Source organism: Talpa occidentalis, unplaced genomic scaffold, assembly GCF_014898055.3.
Source record: "Talpa occidentalis isolate TD23 unplaced genomic scaffold, MPIMG_talOcc4v2.1 talOcc4.5, whole genome shotgun sequence".
Classification (NCBI taxonomy): Eukaryota; Metazoa; Chordata; class Mammalia; order Eulipotyphla; family Talpidae; genus Talpa; species Talpa occidentalis.
The window spans coordinates 7,846,293-7,867,823 of NW_023604861.1; the positions used below are offsets into that span (position 1 = coordinate 7,846,293).

The 21,531-nt window shown below is 43.6% G+C and overlaps 1 protein-coding gene across 9 annotated transcripts in view; it reads left to right on the forward strand.

Annotated features, from left to right (window-relative positions):
- Window positions 1-21,531, forward strand: part of DOCK9 (dedicator of cytokinesis 9) — a 236,581-nt gene that overhangs the window by 130,287 nt on the left and 84,763 nt on the right. For all 9 annotated transcript variants that reach the window (XM_054701555.1, XM_054701556.1, XM_054701557.1 and 6 more), the window contains exons 8-18: window positions 4,785-4,959; window positions 5,863-5,930; window positions 11,461-11,535; window positions 13,089-13,229; window positions 13,539-13,742; window positions 14,121-14,243; window positions 17,435-17,517; window positions 18,748-18,870; window positions 20,724-20,803; window positions 20,883-21,070; window positions 21,198-21,263. In XM_054701555.1, coding sequence (XP_054557530.1) covers window positions 4,785-4,959; window positions 5,863-5,930; window positions 11,461-11,535; window positions 13,089-13,229; window positions 13,539-13,742; window positions 14,121-14,243; window positions 17,435-17,517; window positions 18,748-18,870; window positions 20,724-20,803; window positions 20,883-21,070; window positions 21,198-21,263 — 1,326 coding nt within the window. The remainder of the gene's footprint in view (window positions 1-4,784; window positions 4,960-5,862; window positions 5,931-11,460; window positions 11,536-13,088; window positions 13,230-13,538; window positions 13,743-14,120; window positions 14,244-17,434; window positions 17,518-18,747; window positions 18,871-20,723; window positions 20,804-20,882; window positions 21,071-21,197; window positions 21,264-21,531) is intronic.

The following is a 21,531-nucleotide window of genomic DNA, read 5'->3' on the forward strand; positions in this document are numbered from 1 at the left end:
TAATGAACTTGCAGCCACATGGGAAGCAATCAGCTAATTTTATACACTTGTTATAGCGCTGCTGTTGTGTGGAGTTATTCTTAAAAATTATTTTTAATTATGCATAATACATGAATTATTCATATTATTAAAAATCAGTCAATACAGATAAACTGAAAGTCCCTGTTGGCCCCCATGTCTCCCTTTCCCAGAGAGCTGTCAACCCCAGCGTGGGGGCAGCTTTCATACCTTCACAGACTTGTCTTAGAAAACAGATCACCAGTTTCCCCACCTCTCTGTCCATCCATCCACCCATCTGTCCATCCGTCCATCCACCCACCCACTCACCCACTTATCTACTTCTCTGCCATTTTCCAGGAAGATCTAGGGCGGCACCTTGCAGGGACACATAAAACGCAGGACAGGATACAGTTAACGTGAATCTGAAAGCAGAAAGGTGGATAAGGAATCTGGGCAGGGAGGAGACGAGGTAAAATCCAGCTGAGAAAAAGCATATGTCTGCAAACCTCACACCTGCTCCAGTTGGCCCACACACTGGACACTGTGCAGAGACCCACTCCGTCTCACAGTGCACAGCACACACTGGAACAAACAATCCAATTAGTCAGAAGCTGCCCCAGAATCCCAGAATGAAGACCATTCAGGCGTTCTTCTGGGGGCCTCATAGAGACGGCCCTGTGTGATTAATGAAGAGTCTCCTTGACGACCATGCACAGTCGATGCAGTCACATTAACAGCATTCGCTCTTACAGTGACCCAATGTTGGCTCATGGCACGAACCCCGAGCTTGGCTCCACTGGAAAGGTGGTTCTGTGGGGCCAGCATGTGAAAGTTAGAGACACAGCGTTCTGGTTTGACCCTCAGATGTAGTATTTATATGTCCACATGCTTGCTGGAAATTAAATTGCAGGTCCATCCAAGCAATCCATTCATCTTGATTCCACATCAAGCAGTGCGCAAAGGCATCGTTAGGAGAATATTCCATGTGTACTTGGCATCATCCATCCTCACCCATCCCAGTCCACTCATAGGTCATTTTCAACTTTTCACTGTATTGTGTGGGGCTTTCCTACACGTGGTGAGAGAAGAGTGTTCACCCTTCTTCATCAGCGGTGGACATGTTGTGATGTTAGATAGCACTATGGCTCCTGTAACCCAAAGCTTCTCAGCCTCTTTGAAGATGCCCTGTGCCTTCCTCCTTGTGTTGGACTTCCTATTTCTAGGATCCTGTGTTTCTCATTTTGCTTCTTTTTAAGGAGAAGCCCATCCTCTAGTAGCTTACCAAGAAATCTTGCATAAAATGCTCATTTTTTGAGAGTTACCATAGCAGCATGTATTTTTATTTTTGCATGGATACTTGATTGATAGTTTGGCTGGATATAGAAATTCAAGGTGAAATTTACCAGAATTTGAAGACATTTCAGCATTTTCTAAATGTCGGTACAATCTTGGGATCTGATATTATGCTTATATCCTGTTCCTCTCTTTATCTCCAGTGATCTGAAATTTAGGTTATTGAGCCTTGATTTGATTTTTTGGGTAAACTTTATACACACTACACACACATCATGAATGTATAACTGAATTTTTACTAAGTTTGGATCTCTCTTTTTTTTTTTTTTTAGAGGCATGTTTTTATTTATTTATTTGTTTGTTTGTTTGTTTTGTTTATACATGCACTGGGTACAGTCAGAAGCGCGGGAGGGTGAGAGAATTCACCAGAGCCAGAGCGGGGAGCAGAGCAGGCAGACTGACGAAGTACACTACTGAGGGAAGCAGCAGGCGGCAGGAGAGGTCTGCGCGCCATGTGGGACCCTCCTCTGGAGGCCGGGGAGCAGCCGGGGATCAAACCGGCGCCGCAGAGGCCGCGGGCAGCTTCGCAACCCAGCGCTCAACTGCTGCGCCACCGGGGAGGCCCAAGTTTGGATCTCTTTTTATCTCTTGTGCTGAGATCTGTTTTCTCTCTGGAAATTCTGCCCTGTGTATTCTAGCCACATGGGTCAGGGAGACTGTAGTACTTTGTTTGGGTTCCCCTTCCCTGGGCCACAGGTCAGAACTAGCCTCTAGGTGGGAAGCTAAGGTGATGGTAGACTCATTTATTCCTTGCTATTGGGGATCACAGACCTCCCCCCCTCTTTTTTCAACTCTTGCCTAGCTTTCTAGTAGTTATGCTTGGAGAATAAGTCCAGACCTTGTTACTCCACAGCAGTGGAGGGTGGGGCTCCAAGCTCAGATGCCTGCAGGGGCCAAGCAGGCCCCAGATAAAAGAGGATGCTGGGGAGTTTGGGGACCATGACAAACTCAAGCCCAGGTGGCTCAGTTTGAAGGAAGCAGCAGCTGCTCTCAGCTGTCACTGGTGCTGCAAGATCATCATCTGCTTTTTCAAAACAAACAAAAAGATACACAACATTTAGTTAAATCTTGGTACTTTAAATTATTGTAATGAATTCTAAAACAAATGAAAATCACTGCACAGGGCTCCCCCTCCCCCTTTTCAGAATACAGGAGAATATGATTGGGCCCTAGATCAAGATGATGCCACTACTTGGTGTTCACCGAAAATTATTTTGCTTCCAGAGCTGATTTGCCTGTAGCTGTCTCTCAGCTAGCAGCCCAGTCTCAGCTGAAAGCTGCAGCTGTAGGAAACACATTATCTCAAAGGCTGCTTTATTGACAGCATGAAGTAAGGAGGGCCCAGGTGAATTGTCCATGACAGTGTGTTGACTTCCTGGGTGGGGTTCCCAAGTAAGAGATTCATTTGTACTCTTAAGGTGGGAGAACTTTTGAGTTACCTTTTAGTTGAATTTTCTGGCATTGTCTTTAAAAAAGTGTCTAAAGCAAAACTAAAATATGTTTGGCAACCTCATTTGGAAAGTAGGAAGTAATTACTCTTGTTTTTATAACAGTCTTCAGGATAGTGTAGCTGATGATAAGTACAGCGTCCCTTTCCCACGGTACATTTTAGGTGCATTTTAGAATCTAAAGTTCTGATGTCAATGGGTGTCTTCTTTCAGGTTCTTTTTGCAGATGTGGCTGGTGGTATTTTGCTTTTAGTGACTTTACTTCAGACTTCAAAATTTCGAGTATCTGTTTGTAAGCTAAGTTCTAAATGTTGCAGCTTAAGTGTTTTGGTGTTTTTTTTTTTTTTTAAATGTTGGTTTTGAACATTGTGGAAAAATAAAGTTGATTAATGAGGTGAATTTAAAGAAATGCCTAAACTAAAATTTTAAAGTAGACCTGAAATAAATTCAGTTTTGCAGCTTAAGCCCTAATAGTTTGTTAGAATTCATGAGGCTTTACTTACATTCACCTTGCAGGTCAGGAGCTGGAGGCTCAGAAAGAAGAATAACTTAGAATCAAGGTCTACTAGCCTTCCCTGCACACAGATGCTTTTAGCTTTTTATGTTCATGATCTTGAGTATATGAGGAGTGGGGAGGAAATACTTTTCATTCCCAACCTTTGCTGCCTCCTCTATTCTGCTGTGGCCCTGTGGTGGGTAGCTTGGGCACAGGTGTGTGTGGCTTTGGGGGTGCGACTTCATGTTTTTCAGAACTGCATTATAGAGAACACAGGGATGCCTAGGAAAGGGTGACCCCTCAGAGATGGCAGCCAACCAACTGGAGCTGTAGTGGGTAGGGCATCTGCTCTGCCCCCACTGTCTGGTGAGGGTTATGGTGTCATGACCCTCACCTGTGCCTTCAGGAATCTTATGCTCTGGTCTTCAGGCTGAGCCTCCACCAGAAGCAGTCTCAGGATGGGGTGGAGTAATCTGGTCCCCAGGAGGTATCTGGGGATGGGGGGATGCATTAGCATCTAGTATGTGAGGCTGACCTGCTGCAAACAGCACACGGGGTAGCCCCCACTGCAAGGAAATATTGACCCAAATATCAGCAGTGAGGTGAGGAAGCCCAACCAAAGGCACTTCCGTGTACCATCCCTTAATGCACATGGGCCATTGGTTTTGAACTTCGAGCCAGACACCCTTTCATGCACATAATAGCCAGAGACTTGAGAGAAGCCTGGGGACATAGTGGCCAGGTCCCTCTGGAGGCTCATGAAGGACAAGGAAGTTTTACCTTTGAAACTGTGATCCACACATTACTTCTTTTAAAAAAAATAAGGAGCTGGGAATACTATTCAGCGATCAAAAGAGATAAACTCATGTCATGAGAAGGAACGGGAACATGGATGGAGCTGCAAGGGATTACGCTGAGTGAGATAAATCAGGAGGAAAAAGATAAATATTGGATGGTTTCACTTAGATGTGGAATATGGGGAAACTGAAAAAAGGGTCAGGAAAAAGACAGCACTTCCAAGCAGACCTTAGATCTGAGGCATCCAGTGGGGGAGGAGGAAGAAGAGGGGTCAAAACGGGGAAGGAAAGAGCACAAGGGACTATGGTGATGGGTCATAGGTGCTGGTGTGGTGGGAGAACTGCAGGGTCCCCACCTGAGGAGGGACATCAAATATTGCCCCAAAATGAACAATGATATAAGAAAAACAAACAAACAAACAAACAAACAAATGGAGCTAGAAATCTCTACACTGCAGAGTTTCCATTCCATTGGAGGGGAAAGATGACATGTAAGATGAATATGTAAAATATGTGTCCCATGTGAAGATAAAGCTATGGAGAAGATCCAGAGGGGAGGAGATCGGGCAGGGGGCTTGTGGGGGAAGGGACTTGCCTTTTTAAATAGCCTGGTCCGGATGCCAGTGAGAAAAAACTTTGAGGCTGTTGCAGTTCTTTTCAAATGTTTCTCTCCATCCTTTTCCATTTCAGAACAACAAAGTCAGGCGTTTTGCTTTTGAGCTCAAGATGCAGGATAAAAGTAGTTATCTTTTCGCGGCAGACAGTGAAGTGGAAATGGAAGAGTGGATCACGATTCTAAACAAGATTCTCCAACTCAACTTTGAAGCTGCCATGCAAGAGAAGCGCAATGGAGACTCACATGAAGGTGGGTGCAGCTTTCTCCAGGATGTGCCCTCAGCAGGGCACTCATATTGGCCAGAGGGCACAGCACCAGACACAAGCTTGTGAATTCACAAGCTGCAGGGCGACAGGACGGATGGGAACTCTGTGCAGATAGCTGTCAGCAGAGATTTCATCACGTTAGCAGTTACTACCTGACATCAATTTTATAATGAAATCGTGTCATTGTAAGAATTACCGCTGGAGGCAGAATGGAAGACCCAAGTTCAAGCCCATTTTTTCTTGGACAAGCTACATACAGTTTTGAGCCTCAGTTTATGCCCCCATTAAATGGGAATAAATACAACCATGTCTGGTTGATGAAAAGATGAAATAATGTATCTCAAGTACCTGGTGTCGTGTCAGCACTTAAAATACTAATTACAGTTATTGTTATCATTGATTGGATGCCTTGGATTTTTCAAGAGAGAGCTAGACTAGGATGGGCAGAAACCTCAGGTTTAAACCTGTAGAAAAAAAAATCTGGCTCTGTTCTTGCCATTCATGTTTTAGTTTAAGTCCTTCCTTTGGGGCTGTGCCTTAGAAATTCCTGGGGATTTTTTCAAAATACTCTTTCCTTTGCCCTAATAAAGATTCTGATTTTGATGGCTGGGCAGACCTCCCTTTTAGTGGGTCTGATGGGAATGGGCAGGTGGGCTGGGGTCGTGGTTGGTATCATTTCTGGTTGCACAGTGCCCTTGCTAACTGTTTAATGCTCACACGGAACTGGGCATTGTAGTTTATAAGAGCTCTCAGGTGTTTCTGATGGACATCCAGAGTTAAGAACCACTGCATTCAAAGACACAGATGAGAATGGCCTTCTGTTTCCTGTTTTCAATAAAATACATTCAGCTACAAGTGACTAGGTTCATCTGTTTTGCCATTTTAGATGATGAACAAAGCAAATTGGAAGGTTCCGGTTCCGGTTTAGATAGCTACCTGCCCGAACTTGCCAAGGTAACATCATCTTAACTGTTCTGCTCATCATGGAATGGCTTTGAGATGTCTCCCATGTTGTGAATTTGTCCAGGATGGAATCTCTTTAAAGGATTAATACTTGCTAAGTTAAGGATTAACTAAGGATTAATACTTGTGACTAAGTCACAAATAGGAACTGTGATTACCCATCTCTGTTTTCTACCAGAATATGAGGGAGGTAACATTACTGGCCTAAGACAAGTTTCAGTCTGTTTTGCAGAAACCACCTTACTAAGTGTTCTCTTTTTATAAATCATGAAATGTTTTCTCACCATAATATTTAATACTCTTTGGTGAGAATTGAGGAAATAGCCCAAATACACAGAGTCTGCAGAGTAACACAGCTCTCTGTCTTCATGCATGTCCGTGTCTTGGTTCACGGATAGACACGGTTCCACTCAGGGACGGAGCCGTGGAGATCGAGCCCGAGCCACTGACACAAAGAAATGTGTCCTGAGTTCATTGTTGCTGAGTCACGGAATGAAAGAAAAAGTTCTGTTTGTTTTATATAACTCCGAGAAACTTAACACATCACTGAAAAACACAAAGAAGCGTCACAACCATAGTCCTATGCCCAGATTCAACCCCTGTGACTGTATTACCTTCCTAGCTGCCATGATTTTAAAAGAAATAAAATAGCAGTTATAGCTGAAGTTCTTTTGAAACTTTATTCTGCATCCCCTCTGCCACAGCCTCAGCTAGAAACAGGCACTCTGAAGGTTTTTGGGGCTTACTTTCATTTGATTTTTATGTTTTTACCAATATGTCTATCATAATAATATGAAGGATTGTGGCTTGTAGGCTTAAAAGTAACTGCCATATCATAAATGGTAACATATTAGTCTATATGTGCTTGTGCTTTTAAATTCAGCCTTATTTTTGAGCTCCATCCAAGCTTTGTATAGATCTAGTTCATCCCTGCATTGTCTTGTTCGGCATTATTATAGCTGTTCTATTATTTCCAATTTTTTTCTATTACAACAATGCTATAATGAATATCCTTGTCTCCTTGTGTGCATCTATGCATGATTCTTTTTTAAATGAGAAAAGTATCTTTGTCTTCTCTGGCCCTTTATAGTCTTAATCTCTTAGAGCCTTTCTATTCTTTTCTTGCCAATACAGTGGAATGGAGACCCCACACACCCACCTCTTAAACACTGTCATAGAAAGCGTGGTTTATCTATATACAATTATAAATAGACTCGCATTCAGCACTGACCTTTACTTTAAGACAACATGACTGTTCTAAAATATAAAATCTCCCTTCCTGGCTGGGACCTCTGAGTATTGTTTTTCTTTAGCACTTGACTGTTACCGCAGTGTCTTTTTAGCACCTGCCTATTAAAGCTAATTTTAGTGCCACCATTGTAACCTCCTCCTAGCTCGGGAGAGTTTTGGGTGCTGTGTTTGTATTCCTCTGTTGGGAACTTTGTGCCTCTTAGTCTTGTTTCTGGATGTTTAGGGGTGGAAGGGTTCATAATTTGTTAAAACAAAATATTTGAACCTGTTTTGTCTGTTGAAGCAGATAGTCTGCAATACAATCTCGAATTCAGAAAGTCACTTTCTATTTACTGGGTGTAGTTGGGGTGGGGGCCATTCGTGCCTGTGTAGAATGAGGATTCCATGGTTGTGCAATCTGAGATTGAAGTGGGGAGTGCTGGGGTGCATGAGGGGAGAGATTGGAGGCTCCCAGCTGTGTTGGCAGGGAGAGTTTAGTTGGGGGATGGAGGGGCCAGGAGATCTGTACAGGGAAGGAAGGTGCAAGAATTGGTCCAGTGGGAAATCAGGCCACAGTTAATAAGATTCCAGAAAAAGGACTAGAACAATGGGGGAGGCAGAAGATGGGGGGTTGAAGATGTGATTGAACTGCAGGTTGCTCTCTGGTGACCTCCTCTTTCGGCTTCATTCATCCTGTTACCCTGGCTTTTGTTTTCCCCTGTGATTGAGACATAACCAAACAGGATATAAGGGAGAGGAAGTTGTTTTAGTATAAAAATAGCTGATGCCTCATTCTGGAATGTAATGGAGGGGGCTTTACATACGATATGAGCAAAATGGACTTCAGTTTTCAGAATATTCTGTATATTCTTGGTCCTATGTTGTCTATTCATATAGCTCTGAACATATTTATTGCTGTCTCATGAGGGAACACACTGGGTCTACCCTAAAACCTGTTCTTTTCCTTCTATTGTTTCATAGGTTGTACCAAACATAGGTTGTCAGTGATTTTAGTATCAGTACATAATCTTATAAACATCTTTACGACACACACAAACATACACCTACTGCATGCACAAACTAGTTAGTTAATTGATCTCTTCCCTACAAAGTCAAGGGGTAATAGGATCGGATTTAAGCCTGACTGCTGTCAACTGAGTAATTCCTCTCTCCCTATTTCCGTGGATCCTACACTGGACTGCAGATACCAGCTCCTTGTGTGGAGACAGTGTGCAGGAAGCCTTCATGTTCCCACCCTCTATTTTCTTCCACAGCTTTTCTATTTTGGAGTCTTTTTTTTTTTTTTTTTTTTAACTCGAAGAATAGCTGGTCACCTTAATTTGGTCTCAGATTTTTGTTTCATGTTAATCCAAAATCGCTCATTTCCTATGACCTTCTACCTTCTTTTGAGCAATTAAACTTCTTTCTAGGCAAATCTTCTGCGGGAGAACTCAGGATGAAGTGTGTTTTCTCAGCCTGTGCTGTCCCGTTGAGGTTGAGTACGGGTCAGGCAAACCCAGCAGCACTTGTGAGCACCCAGACAGTTTCAGAAACCTTTTCAGATTTTTTTAAACCAAGTCAGTAATGGCTTCCTTCTGTATATCCCACCGCAGAAAACGGCGTCCCTGTGCTAGGAGACTTGTCCAGGGCTGTGTTTGTGAGGTCAGCTGGCATTCCATTTCTTGTGCCTCCTTTTTCTACAATGCTTTATTACAGTTTTTTGATGCCAAAGATGAAATGATGGTCCTGGGAAGTTAGATTTCTTGGAAGTAGTAGAAATAAGTCCTAGGAGCTCTTTAAATTAAAAAATAAATATATATATTCTGGTCTCAGAGGATTTTGTGGTCTTTCTGGTCCGCCCTATTCTGTTTAACCCAAAAGTCAACATAATGTTTTTCTGATAGCTCATCCTGAAAATAAGATGCTTTGGCTATAGTCTTTAGCTTTCTACTGTTTATCTGCTCAGAAATAAATCCAAGATACAGTGTGCCTACAGCCCCAGCAGTTCTTCTGGAAACCCTGATGTTTGAGCTGTAATTACTACTTAAAACAGGGGGTTCAATTTAGGGTTTACAGAGTGGGGGGGCATGACTTGTGTTTTAGATGAACCATTCTCTTTGACTTGTGAGCAGGCAATCAGTATTTGCAGAGAATGACTCTGCCAGTGTCCATTTGCTTTCTCCATTCTCCCATGGCTTTCCTTGCCCCTGAGCTCCCCACCCCTCACTCATGGACCATGGCTAGGACAGCTGCCATGGGGGCTTGGGGGAAATCCAGGCCTTTTTCTGCTTTCTCAAAATGGGGTGACCACATGTTATTCTCAGACCACTGGCTTCTGTTTCTTTGAGAAGTGCTGGACAGCATAGACTTCAGGATATATTTTTTTATGGCTGTATTTTGTGGACACATGCCGTGAAAATATATTTTACAAGAGTTATCTTAGTGTTTTACCTTAACAATCAGTGTGCTTGCTGTAATAAGTAAAACTACACGTAATCGTATAAAGAAAGGTTCATCTTTTTCCCTTTATCCTCTTCATCTTTTTCCACGCCCCTGCAAGTCCTTCCCATTTCATCAGACTGATGGCTCGGAGAAATGCCTGCCCATCTGCAGGGCTAGGGTTTTTTTCAATAGCTCATGAGCTCTACCTTGCTCTGAAACTTTTCCTGTCGTGCCACAGTGTTCTACAGTGGTCCTCAGGGTCCGGGAGCACCTGGTGGGCTCCTTTGCATGGCACATAATATCCAGATGTGGAGATGATGCACCTCATTCAGCCATCTCCCTGTTCATGAACATGTAGGTTATTTCCAGGATTAACTTCTACTGACAGTGCACACTAAATGTCACGGCACACGGAGTTTAAATACCTGTGCTCTTATTTCAGTAGGAGCAATTCCCCAAAGTGAGATTTCTGGGTCAGAGGTTATTGTGTTTTTATTACTTTCCCAAAAGGTTGTAAGAAGTTATCTTCCTGTTTCTCTGTGTCTGCCCCAGAGGAATGGAAATGGTATCTTGCCTATTTAGTTTGTGTTTTACTGCTTAATAGTGATATTTTTCATATAATAATTTGCCATTTGGTTTTCGTCCTCTCTCCTTGCCTGCTCATATTCCTTTGTCTTGTCAGCTAGTTTCGGGCTGGGCTCTGAAGCCAGATGGCCTCAGTTAGAAGCCAGGCTGCTATGTATTGTTGCCAGATCTTGGGCTAGCTATTTACCCTCATGCATCAGTGTCCTGTCTTTTAAATGAGGATAACAACAGCACCTGCCTCCAAAGGTGGCACTTAGGGCACTGGCTGGACAGAGAGTTGGCTATTGTCAATAAATATCTGCTTTTGCCATGGTGCTTTTGGCTGTTTATCATCCCTAGCTCTTGGGCAAGCCCACCCCTTCTGAGCTACGTCTCCTAACTGCCTGGGTGTCCCTGGGCAACTCCTTCAGGTACATTTATTTGGTGTCCCCACCTTTTAATATATCCTATGCCTAAGGAGGGGCAGGGGGGGACTTTAAGAAGCTGAGTTTGCTTTGAAATCTGATCGTGAAACCCAGTGCCTATAAGGCAGACGATGAGCTTTTACATTATTCTTACTTCTCAAGTTGGCACTTCTTTCACATTAAGTGATTTCCTAAGTGAAGAAGTCCCTTGGATATTAGTGGCAACGTCAGATGGTGCTTTGCAGGGGGCTGGGACTTCATTTCATTCATGTGTGTGTCCCTAGTGCCTGACACATACTAGATGCTCAAAAAGCATTTGCTGGTTGAGCCGCCTCTACACGACAGTCCTCCTGCAGCACCTGCGTTTTCTTTATCCCACCTTCCAAACGTATTCCCTCCTCCTCCCTTGCTTGTCCCCTCCGTCATAGGCTGGACTGTAAGTCCTACCCCCAGTCTCATTTCCCCCCTCACTGGCTGCCTGTTCATGTGGCCTGAAGCATCCCTGGTTTTCTCCTTTTTGCTGAATTCCACCCCTTCTTCCAATGCGCGGTCCCTATTCCATGACTTTATGAAGGCGTTCTCAATACAAATGCTTAGTTATTCTTTGCTTTCTGGGTTTGGCTGGGTTTTACTCTCAGCCGATGGTCCACTTAGGGCAGGGAACAGATCTTTACTTTTCTTTGGACCCTCCCTGGGCGCTGCCTGCCTGGCCGTCTGTCCTTGTCCATCCACAGGTGCCCAACGCTCCAGGCATGATGTGCTTTCTGCGTTGAGGACGCAGCAGCTTTCAGACATATTTGGACAACTTTAAATCCATATGAAAAGGATTTTTACATGATTTTTATTTATCTTGTTTTCAGAGCACCAGAGAAGCAGAGATCAAGCTGAAGAGTGAAAGCAGAGTTAAGCTTTTTTACTTGGACCCAGATACCCAGGTAAGACCTATTTTAAAACTTGAAATTGACAACTGAGCTAGGGAAAGGAAGCCTTGGGTGGCTTATTTGTTTGCTTGTCTGTTTCCTTTGTATTGATAACAATATAACAATAATGAAAATTTAGGGAAAGAGTTAAAAATGAAACCAACATGTCATCTCATTGCCGTAGCTCAGCCACTGTGAATATCTGATATTCACTAGGTTGTTGGAAATGGAGAGAATTTTATCCAAAGATGTTCTCAAGCCCATGTATAATTTTAATTTCTCATTTAGATATAATTTACTCCATAAAATGACCAAAAGAAAATAATAAGCATCACAGCAGGTGCCCTGTAGCCAGTGATGTTTCCCAGTGCATATCAGCCCAGGGGCAGCCCCAACACAAGCCTTGCAGGCATCCCATCCACATGAGTGTCCCCCCGGGGAGCCCACATGTGCAGATGAGGAGCTCAGAAGCCACCCACAGACAGTCTGTTGGGAGAGGGCACAGTCTGCCGTCTTTCTCCTCTCATATTCTTCCTTCTTCATTTGTGGTCTTTTTTTATTGGAAACTTCTCTTTAACTTTATTAGTAAGTATTTTTCTATACTTTTTCACAGACTTCACTGTTTGGCAGCTTTTAAATGATTGTGCTACAATACACAGAACAAAACGTACCACTTTAATGGTACAATTCATTGGCATTAAGCATTTTCACATATGGTACAAGTATTGCCACCACCCCTTTCCAGAAACTTTTTCATCTTCCCAAACTGAAACTGTGTCAATTAAGTAGTAACTCCTCATTCCCTCCCCCAACCCCTAGTAATCTTTATTCTACTCACTGTCTATGAATTCACCTGTGCTGAAGACCTTATATTTGCAGCCCAAGTATATTTATACTTAAGCATCTGGCTTATTCCATTTAGCATGTTTTCAAGGTTCATCTGTGTTGTAGCATGTGTGAGGATTTCATTTCTTTTTATGACTGAGTAATATTCCATTGTACAGCTATACCACATTTTGTTTATTCATCTGTTGATGCATGCTTGGGTTGTTCATCACTATAATTTTTTTTTTTTTTTATAGAGGCATGTTTTTATTTATTTATTTGTTTGTTTGTTTTGTTTATACATGCACTGGGTACAGTCAGAAGCGCAGGAGGGTGAGAGAATTCACCAGAGCCAGAGTGGGGAGCAGAGCAGGCAGAAGGACCGAAGTACACTGCTGAGGGGAGCAGTGGGCGGCAGGAGAGGTCTGCGCGCCATGCGGGACCCTCCTCTGGTGGCCGGGGAGCAGCCAGGGATCGAACCGGCGCCGCAGAGGCCGCGGGCAGCTTTGCAACCGAGCGCTCAACCGCTGCGCCACCGGGGAGGCCCTGTTCATCACTATAATTTTTAAGCTCTGTGTGTTACTCCATTGGGTAGATATGCCATCATTTATCTGATCATTATAAACTACATAATGTTATAAAATAACAACTCTTATTTTAGGCATTTTCCTTGGTATACATTTATTATGGGATTTTTAAAATGGGAATATAACCTATTTATATATTTACATTTTCTTTTAAAGAAGCTTGACTTCTCATCAGCTGAGCCAGAAGTGAAGCCATTCGAAGAGAAGTTTGGAAAAAGAATTCTCGTCAAGTGCAATGACTTGTCTTTCAATTTGCAATGCTGTGTTGCTGAAAATGAAGAGGGACCCACTACAAATGTAATTTTTCTTAAAAAATATATTTATATTTTTAAATATTCAGAGGTTTCAAATGTGCCGGTTACGTGCAGTCTGGACATGAAAGCTGGTCCTTGGAAGCCAAGTGGTCATAGGTTGGATCTGGATGTGGAGGGTGGTGTAGCCTGCCGGGAGGCCTGTGTGTGAGCACAGGCAGGGCTGCAGGGATGAAGGGGCGAGGGATGTGTAGTGATGCCCATAAACAGGACTCCTTGTCTTCTCTGAGAGCAGTGTTCTCTTTCCCCGAAGCTTGAGCCACAGTGATGGTCTGTTTTGTTTTGTTTTGTTCAGGTTGAGCCTTTCTTTGTTACTCTCTCCCTGTTTGACATAAAATACAACCGAAAGATTTCTGCTGATTTCCACGTGGACCTGAACCACTTCTCGGTGCGGCAGATGTTGGCCCCCACGTCCCCGGTGCTGATGAATGGTGGCGGGCAGAGCTCGCCCGCCTTACAGGACATCCTCCACGAAGCTGCCATGCAGTACCCAAAGCAGGTAGGGCCCAGGGCTGCTGCTGAGACTCACCTAGCACATGCTTCCTAAGCACACACTGGGCTTCCGTGGTCACGAGGGGGGTGGGTAGGTGGGGGGCGTGTGAATGAGACCATTGTATTGACAGCATCTATAAATACACAGTAAATGCAGGTGCAAAGAAGTGATTTCTGCTTTCTAAACCTTCTGCTAATTGCCTCCCCCACACAAAGCCATCTGGAGCCGATGATGGAGCAGGATGAGTCGACTGGTCTACCCTGGGTGCTTCTTTATAGCTATCTTGTTTCATGTATCCTTGCTGCCTTAAAACCTTTAATGTTCATGGGATTTGTTTAATGTGACTGTCAATTCTGCTCACTGAAGAACATCGTTGCCTTCTAGGGAATCTTCTCAGTCACATGTCCTCATCCAGACATCTTTCTTGTGGCTAGAATTGAAAAAGTCCTCCAGGGAAGCATCACGCACGGTGCTGAGCCATACATGAGGAGCTCCGACTCTTCCAAGGTACGGTGACTGTTGGACTCTGTGCTGATAAACAGCTGTTAGGAGGAAAAAGGCTGCCTGTCAAAGTAGATATGCTCCAACATCGCAAAGCTAGGACATCTGTAGACATAGACAGTTTTATGTAGTTTTGCTCTTACATTTGACCTTCTGTGACCGACTTCCAGTCAAGAGGAATGCTCTGTGTAAGTGATCACACCCTCCTGGGATCATTGGTGAAGGAATTACCAGCTCAACAGTATCGTCACAAAGTGCATCCATTCAACTAGAGGCCCTTCCACTTGCTGACATGACTTCTGGGTTGTTGTTCTGATCCACTGAGGCTTGGCAGACAGGGCAGGTTATAGCAGCAAATGTGACTTCAGGTAGGCAAGGGGCAGGAAACAGGCAAGAAGTACGTTTGGGGATTTGTGAGCTTGTCCATTACCTGGGGAGTGCCCAGGTGTAGACGTGCTGTGGGATTATTGAGTATTAGACGGCATCTCATCCCAGACCTCCTTGCACCCTTCAGAAAACTAGGTTAACAAAGGCTTTGTTACTGCTTCAGTGCCCCACAGCTGGAGTGGGCACTTGGCTTTCTAGCACATTCCACAACTGATTAAAGGACCTGGCACTGTCCCTGCTGTTTTATAGTATTTTTAGTTATGAAAAAAATTTTTTTCAGTAAGTGGTCCTCTGAGAGATGACCCCAATACAGGGACAAGGGCTGACCAGCAGCAGGTAGACGGGCCACCTAGAGCCTCTACTTGGGGGTTTCTGAGTTGGTTCACAGGCTTTCTCTGGCCACCCACACCTTGCAGTTGTGCCAGGATAGTTTTAGGAGTCAGAGACCTGGATGCTTTGGACAAATCACCCTGGGTTCCAACTGTCCCACTTATAGATGGGGGAAGATGTTACAAACCCCCCCCACCCCCACCTTACCTTTCTCTAGGATGGCTCCAGGGTCCCACAGGCATTGTAGGTGACCGTGCTGGACACAGCATTGACCACTGAGGCATGCGGGCCCTGGTTGTCATTTATCAGTCCATTTAGCAGTCTTCAAACAGCGTGGCTTCAAACAGGACTCCTTTCTGGCTGATAAAAGCTAGCCAGTCTCCAGAGATAAGCTGTGTTATTTTTGATATCGAGTCTATAAAACCTTGGACGAGAAGCTCCTGAAGCCCTTTTTTGTTTTGATTAGTAATCAGTGAAGGCCCAAGAGATGATCTCCCTGGCTCTGTGCGATACTTTTCCAAGGTGTATCAGCACCGCCTCTGGACCACACGCACTGTTTGTAGGTTGGCGGCTTGTAGTAGTGCAAAGCTCGAGTATCTCTGTGGCCTAGACGTGGTGCCTTTACTGTGCCCTGACCTCTGCCCAAGGCTGCTCTTCCTCGCTTACAGGGTATAGAGCTCAGCCCCCTGCCCGTGACCCGTGCGCTCACCTTCCTGCCACTGCCAAAGCCTGGCATTAATGCAAGGATTAAGAGGGATTAAGACACAGCCATCACCCATCCTAACAGTACTTTGGGCAGAGATTTTACAAAGGGAATTTTCCCTTGTATATCAGAAGTGTCTCCTCATGTTTTCCAAGGTCAAGAATGTCATTTGGAGGAAATTTTTGTCTGGAAGATATTATGAAATCTCTGTAGGTGGCCACCATGAATAAATTTTTTAAAAATGAAAGAAAAGATAAAACCCCAAAGGACAAAATGAGTTTTTCGCTGTGAATTCCCCACGGTTTGTCCCATCGGCCCGCCCATAAGTCTGAGAGCTCAGTCTTCCCTCGCTGTGGGGAGGTAAAGCTGATTTGAAGCCTTGTGTTTTAGCATCAGAGCCTATGCAGATGCTGCATTTTATTCCATAGCATGGCCCTTATGTTAGAACTTAACAATAATGGTTTTTAAATGAAAGTGTTTAAGGAAAATGGACAATCCAGGAAGGTAGCCTTGGACTGCACCCTCATTGAACCCAGAGCCCCAATATCCCCTGCAATCAAGTGTCCTTCCCACTTCCCTCCTGAAGCAGCAGTTCCCACATGTGATTATACAGAGGCCTCAGGCTTGGGAACTGGAAGGATAATGAGAGCATAACTCCCACCTGTCATCTCTATAGTGGGGCAGCCGCCGTGGTGTCCCACAGCTGCTTTCAGCCGGACATAGAGACAGAAGCTCTATTGTTCTGCTTCGGAGTCTTCCAGATGAGCACGTCTCAAACCTAGTGCACACAGGTCACTTGGGGTTGGCTAGAATTTGGGTTCAGACCCAGGAGGTTAGGCACAGGGCCTGAGACTCTGCATTCCTCACAAGTGCCCGGATGTTGCTGGTGCAGGAGCTCTGGAGAGCTCACATTGGCACAGGTGCTGAGTCACCTTTCCCGGGGTTGGTGAGACATTGCCATACTTACATGATGTAAAGCGCCCTTCACAGAGGGTGGCAGAGCCCCACTCTGGCTCTGAGTCAGCCAAATCTCACAGCACTAACGATGTAGTATCCCAATGTAAGCAGGCTTGGGGAAAGTGGGTGTCATCAGCTTCAACTGTAGGGGTGCAGTTGATTAAGAGGCCTGCATGTATACATCTTAAACCAAAAGCAAGCCTGCCTCACTGTGCACTCTAGGGTTAACCAGCCACCCCCTGGCAAATCAACATTGATCATTAGAGAGTAAAAATAGCAGTAATGTACCTCGAAGTACTTAGAAGGCAAGAATAGAGTGAATGAAAACCCAGTTTAAGTTCCACGTATAGTATCCAAATAATGAATGTTTATCCCTCAAGTGGTAGAGATCTGTCCAAGTGCATACGGGGGGCTTTGGGAGCTTTCTGTTTCCACTAGTGTTCTTTTTAATTCTAGTAATAGAATATGCTGGGGCGCAAATCCCAAACATTAGTGAGCATTATTTACTCAGTGTACTCATCAGTCACCCTTAAACGTAAAGGACTATAAGAGCCTATGAAATGGCAAGCGTATTGTCTGAAGACCAAGGCAGACACATATATTTTGGAAACAGTACTCATTCTTTATTGAAAATCAGAGCTAGAGGAATGTTCCCCATGGAATGTAAGTCCAGCCAGTTTCATGACATCCGGCGTGCTTCCTATGCCTTGGGTACGGTGGCGAGAGCATGCCCCAGGAGCTTGCTTTGATGGCTCTTCGGGTTATAATTCTCCTGTCAGAGGGTTGTAGTGTCTCATGGCTGTATTCTGGTATCTTCAAGGTTGCTCAGAAGGTGCTGAAGAACGCTAAGCAGGCATGCCAAAGACTTGGACAGTACAGGATGCCTTTTGCTTGGGCGGCAAGGTAATGCCAACATCTTCTATACCTTTTGTGTATATAGACGACATATATAGAGAGAGACAGGGGCCTCCCTGGTGGCACAAGGGGCTAAGCACTGCACTATGAGGCAATTCACAGCCTCTGCAGCACGAGTTTGATCCCCGGCCGGCCAGGGAGCAACCCACATGGTGCAGCAGACCTCTCCTGCCGCACCCACTGCTCCCCTCAGCAGTGTACTTCGGTTGATCTGCCTGTTCTGTTTCCCACTCTGTCTCTGGTGAATCCTCTCACCTCCTGCATCTTTGGCCTGTACCCCAGCTCTTGTATGCATAAATAAATAAATCTTTATATATAGACTGAAAGGCCGACCAGCTGACCTGCTCTTCTGAGTTCCAGGTAGACATTCTGATGATTGAGAGTTGCATTGAAGTCACTGTGGGAAAAGTATAATTTAGTTAAGTAAAGGTGACTGGGTTTTTTAAAAACCTGTTTTATAGGGCCTGCCTGGTGGCCTACAGGTTGTTTCAACACTGTCACTACTATGGCCTGGGTTTGATCCCTGGCCCAGAAGCTGACCCACATGGCACAGCAGACCTGTCCTGTCTCGCCTGCTGCTCCCCTTAGCAGTGTATTTCAGTAAATCTGCCTGTTCTGCTCCCCACTCTGTCTCTGGTGAATCCTCTTAACCACCGCACCTCTGGCCTACACCCCAATTCTTCCATGCAAAAAAAAACCCCACTTTTTATTAAGTAAGACTAAAAGTTTCCTGGAACTCATAGACAAAGAATTTTGAAATGTGTAAAACTGGAAAATAAGTACCCCTGTATCTGAAGAGCCATTTTTCAGCGTCTCTGAGAGGAGGGATGCTCCTGGGGGGCAGCCATGTCGGAACTGACATGATGACCGAAAGTATTTGTGCTAAACTTGAGTTCCAGGGTCTTGGGTTCGCCTGTGTCCAGCTGTGAGCAGGGGCTGCAGGAGGCCTGTCAACCACCTTTGTGATCTCCATTTCTTAAGCACTGCCTGTGCCTGTGGTTTCCTCGGCACGAGCCATTTGCTGGAAATGTTCTCTAAGTAAATTGAGTTAGTTGTGTCCGTCCTCATAAATATCTCCCATGTTTTTAGATAATGAGATTTTCCTTGGCTACAGCCAATGGAATAATAATTAGTCTTTATATAGAAACCAGAGTTAAGTTGCAGATTAATTTTGGTGGCTTGGAAACTCAGCTCAGAAATGCTGTTTTGCTATTTCAGGACGTTGTTTAAGGATGCATCTGGAAACCTGGACAAAAATGCCAGATTTTCTGCTCTCTACAAACAAGACAGCAATAAACTCTCCAACGAGGACATGCTGAAGCTGCTGGCAGACTTCCGAAAGTGAGTCTCAAGGTCTTAATACCCCATATCTGAATCCTAGATGTTGTTGGTAAGGAGGCAGGAAGCTGGAACACTTTTTAGTGGTTTAACTCAACTTCACAGGGCATGTTGGATGAGTGTGGAACACAGACATAAATTCAAGGATTTTTGCTTAAACAAAAATGCCTCAAATTTCTTTCAATCCTGTATAATCTTTTTAAGAGACTCCAAAGCTTATTTAGGGAATATTTTCTTTCATACAATGCAGCTGGAAGACTAGATTCAGAAAAAAAAAAAAAAAAAAATAGCTTCACCATTTACTTGCTTTATCCTAATGCGAAAGTTTTTTTTTTTTTTTATGTTCATATAAAATCACAGAAAGCTATAAAGTGGAAAGTTAAAAGTCACATGTAAATCTATCTCTCGGGAAAAACCTTGAGTGACATTTTGTTGTATATTCTATAGGGTGATTTTTACGACTGTCTATCTTCGCATCTGGCTGCCCGTTTCTTCATTTATATACAAGAATTATATAAAATATTTTCTTTTCATTAGAGTTCATCCCGGTACATTCTCCTCCTCAACAGTATAGTTAGTGCTCTCCTTTCTAAACGAGTACAGGTAGACTATATAGACTATATACTGATGATTGAGAATTGCAGGCTAGTCTACTGTGGGAAAACTGATTTATTTAGCTAAAGGTGACTAGGTTTGTTTGTTTTTAAAACCTACTTTTTATTATGTAAGTAAGACTAGAAGTTTCCTGGAACCCCCTGAAAAAGGACAATAATTACTTTATGACAATCCAGTATATATGACAATACATTACCCACTATAAAGTGAAACTCTTTAAGAGATGTTAATTTTGACTCCTTAGAATTCTGAAAACTCAGAAGAGAAATAAGATTAAGGTAAACATGAAGGTAAAGAAAGCTCATTCAGTCTTTCTTTAGTTCTAGGCAAACTGATCATACCGTTAGTTTGGTATAGAAATAACAAACTAAGCCTGAAAGGAACCCAGGGTACAGAATCCATAGTGGCTGGCCCTTGGCCGTTCTTTTCATTTCATTATCCTCTCAAACCCTCAACTCTTTCTCTTCCCAGAAAAAGTCTAAAACCCACATCTCTAGCAAAGAAAATCAGTTTTATCACTTGAACAGTAGCTTCTCAGTAGGGAGCTCCTAAATAGCGTGATAGGAAGAGCAGATTCTCAGCCAGACCCACTTCCACCTACTCCCAGCTGTGTGGTGGCGACGACTTGCTTCACCTTGCTTTGCCTCATTGTTATGGGTTGAACTGTATTCCCCCCAAAAAACATGTGTTGAAGTCCTAACCCCTGGTACCTATCAGTGTGAACTTATTTGCATATAGGATCTTTGCAGATAATAGTCAAATTAAAATGATGTCACTAGGATGGGCCCTCACCCAATACCTTGTGTTCTGATACAGAGAAGGATATATTGACAGGCACACAGCAGGAGGTAGCTCATTGAGACAGAAGCAAAGTTTAACTATGCATGGTGAGGGATGGCAACTAGACTTACAAGTGATCATCTCACAGTGCCACACCTGCAGACATCCAGTCCTGACACACCCCTGAGCTAATCAGTGCAAAATCCACATCTGGTTTTTAAAAATTTGACTGAACTTTTATACTAGTTGAATATTGAAATGATGATATTTTGATTATATTGGGGCAAATAAATGTATCCTTTCAATTCTTTTTACCCCTTTCTTTTCACCTTAAATGTGGCTACTGGCCAGTTTAAAATTACTTTTGTGACTTGCATTATATTTCCCTGGGAAGTGTATCTCTAGGACTTTGGCATTCATGTTAACATAACTCACAATGTTCTGTTTTCTCTTCTTTGTAGACCTGAGAAGATGGCTAAACTCCCAGTAATTCTGGGCAATCTAGACATTACCATCGACAATGTTTCCTCAGACTTCCCCAGTAAGTGTACGTTCTCTGTAATAAACAGACAAAATCTTGTTTGCTTTTTCCTTCAATTCTTTTGATTTTGGTTTTTCAGATTATGTCAATTCATCATACATCCCCATGAAGCAATTTGAAACCTGTAGTAAAACTCCGATCACATTTGAAGTTGAGGAGTTTGTGCCCTGCATCCCAAAACACACCCAGCCTTACACCATCTACAACAACCACCTTTATGTCTATCCGAAGTACTTGAAATACGACAGTCAGAAGTCTTTTGCCAAGGTGAATGCAACGATCATTTTTATATCACACACTAGTCAGAGTTGATGTCTCGCATCCTTTGATAAATATGGACATATTCTGGTTTTTAGCTTAGTTTTCTTTTCTTTTTCCTTGACTATTACTTTAGGCCAGAAATATTGCTGTTTGCATTGAATTCAAAGATTCCGATGAGGAAGACTCTCAGCCTCTGAAGGTCTGTTTTTTCATGTGTTTGCATGCCTGTGTACTCTGATGTTTTCCATTTAAAAAATTGTGTTGCATGTCAGTCCCCAATGAGATAAATTTAGCACATGCTAATTGACACAAACACAAAAAAATAGGACATTGCAATATATGACCAGATGTGGTGAACCTCACAGAATATGGAATTGATTGAGCTCGTGCTCCTACTTGACTGCTTCTCTTTTGTTAGACAATAAACAACTGTTTCTTAAGCACAATCAATCCAATAAATATGTGCA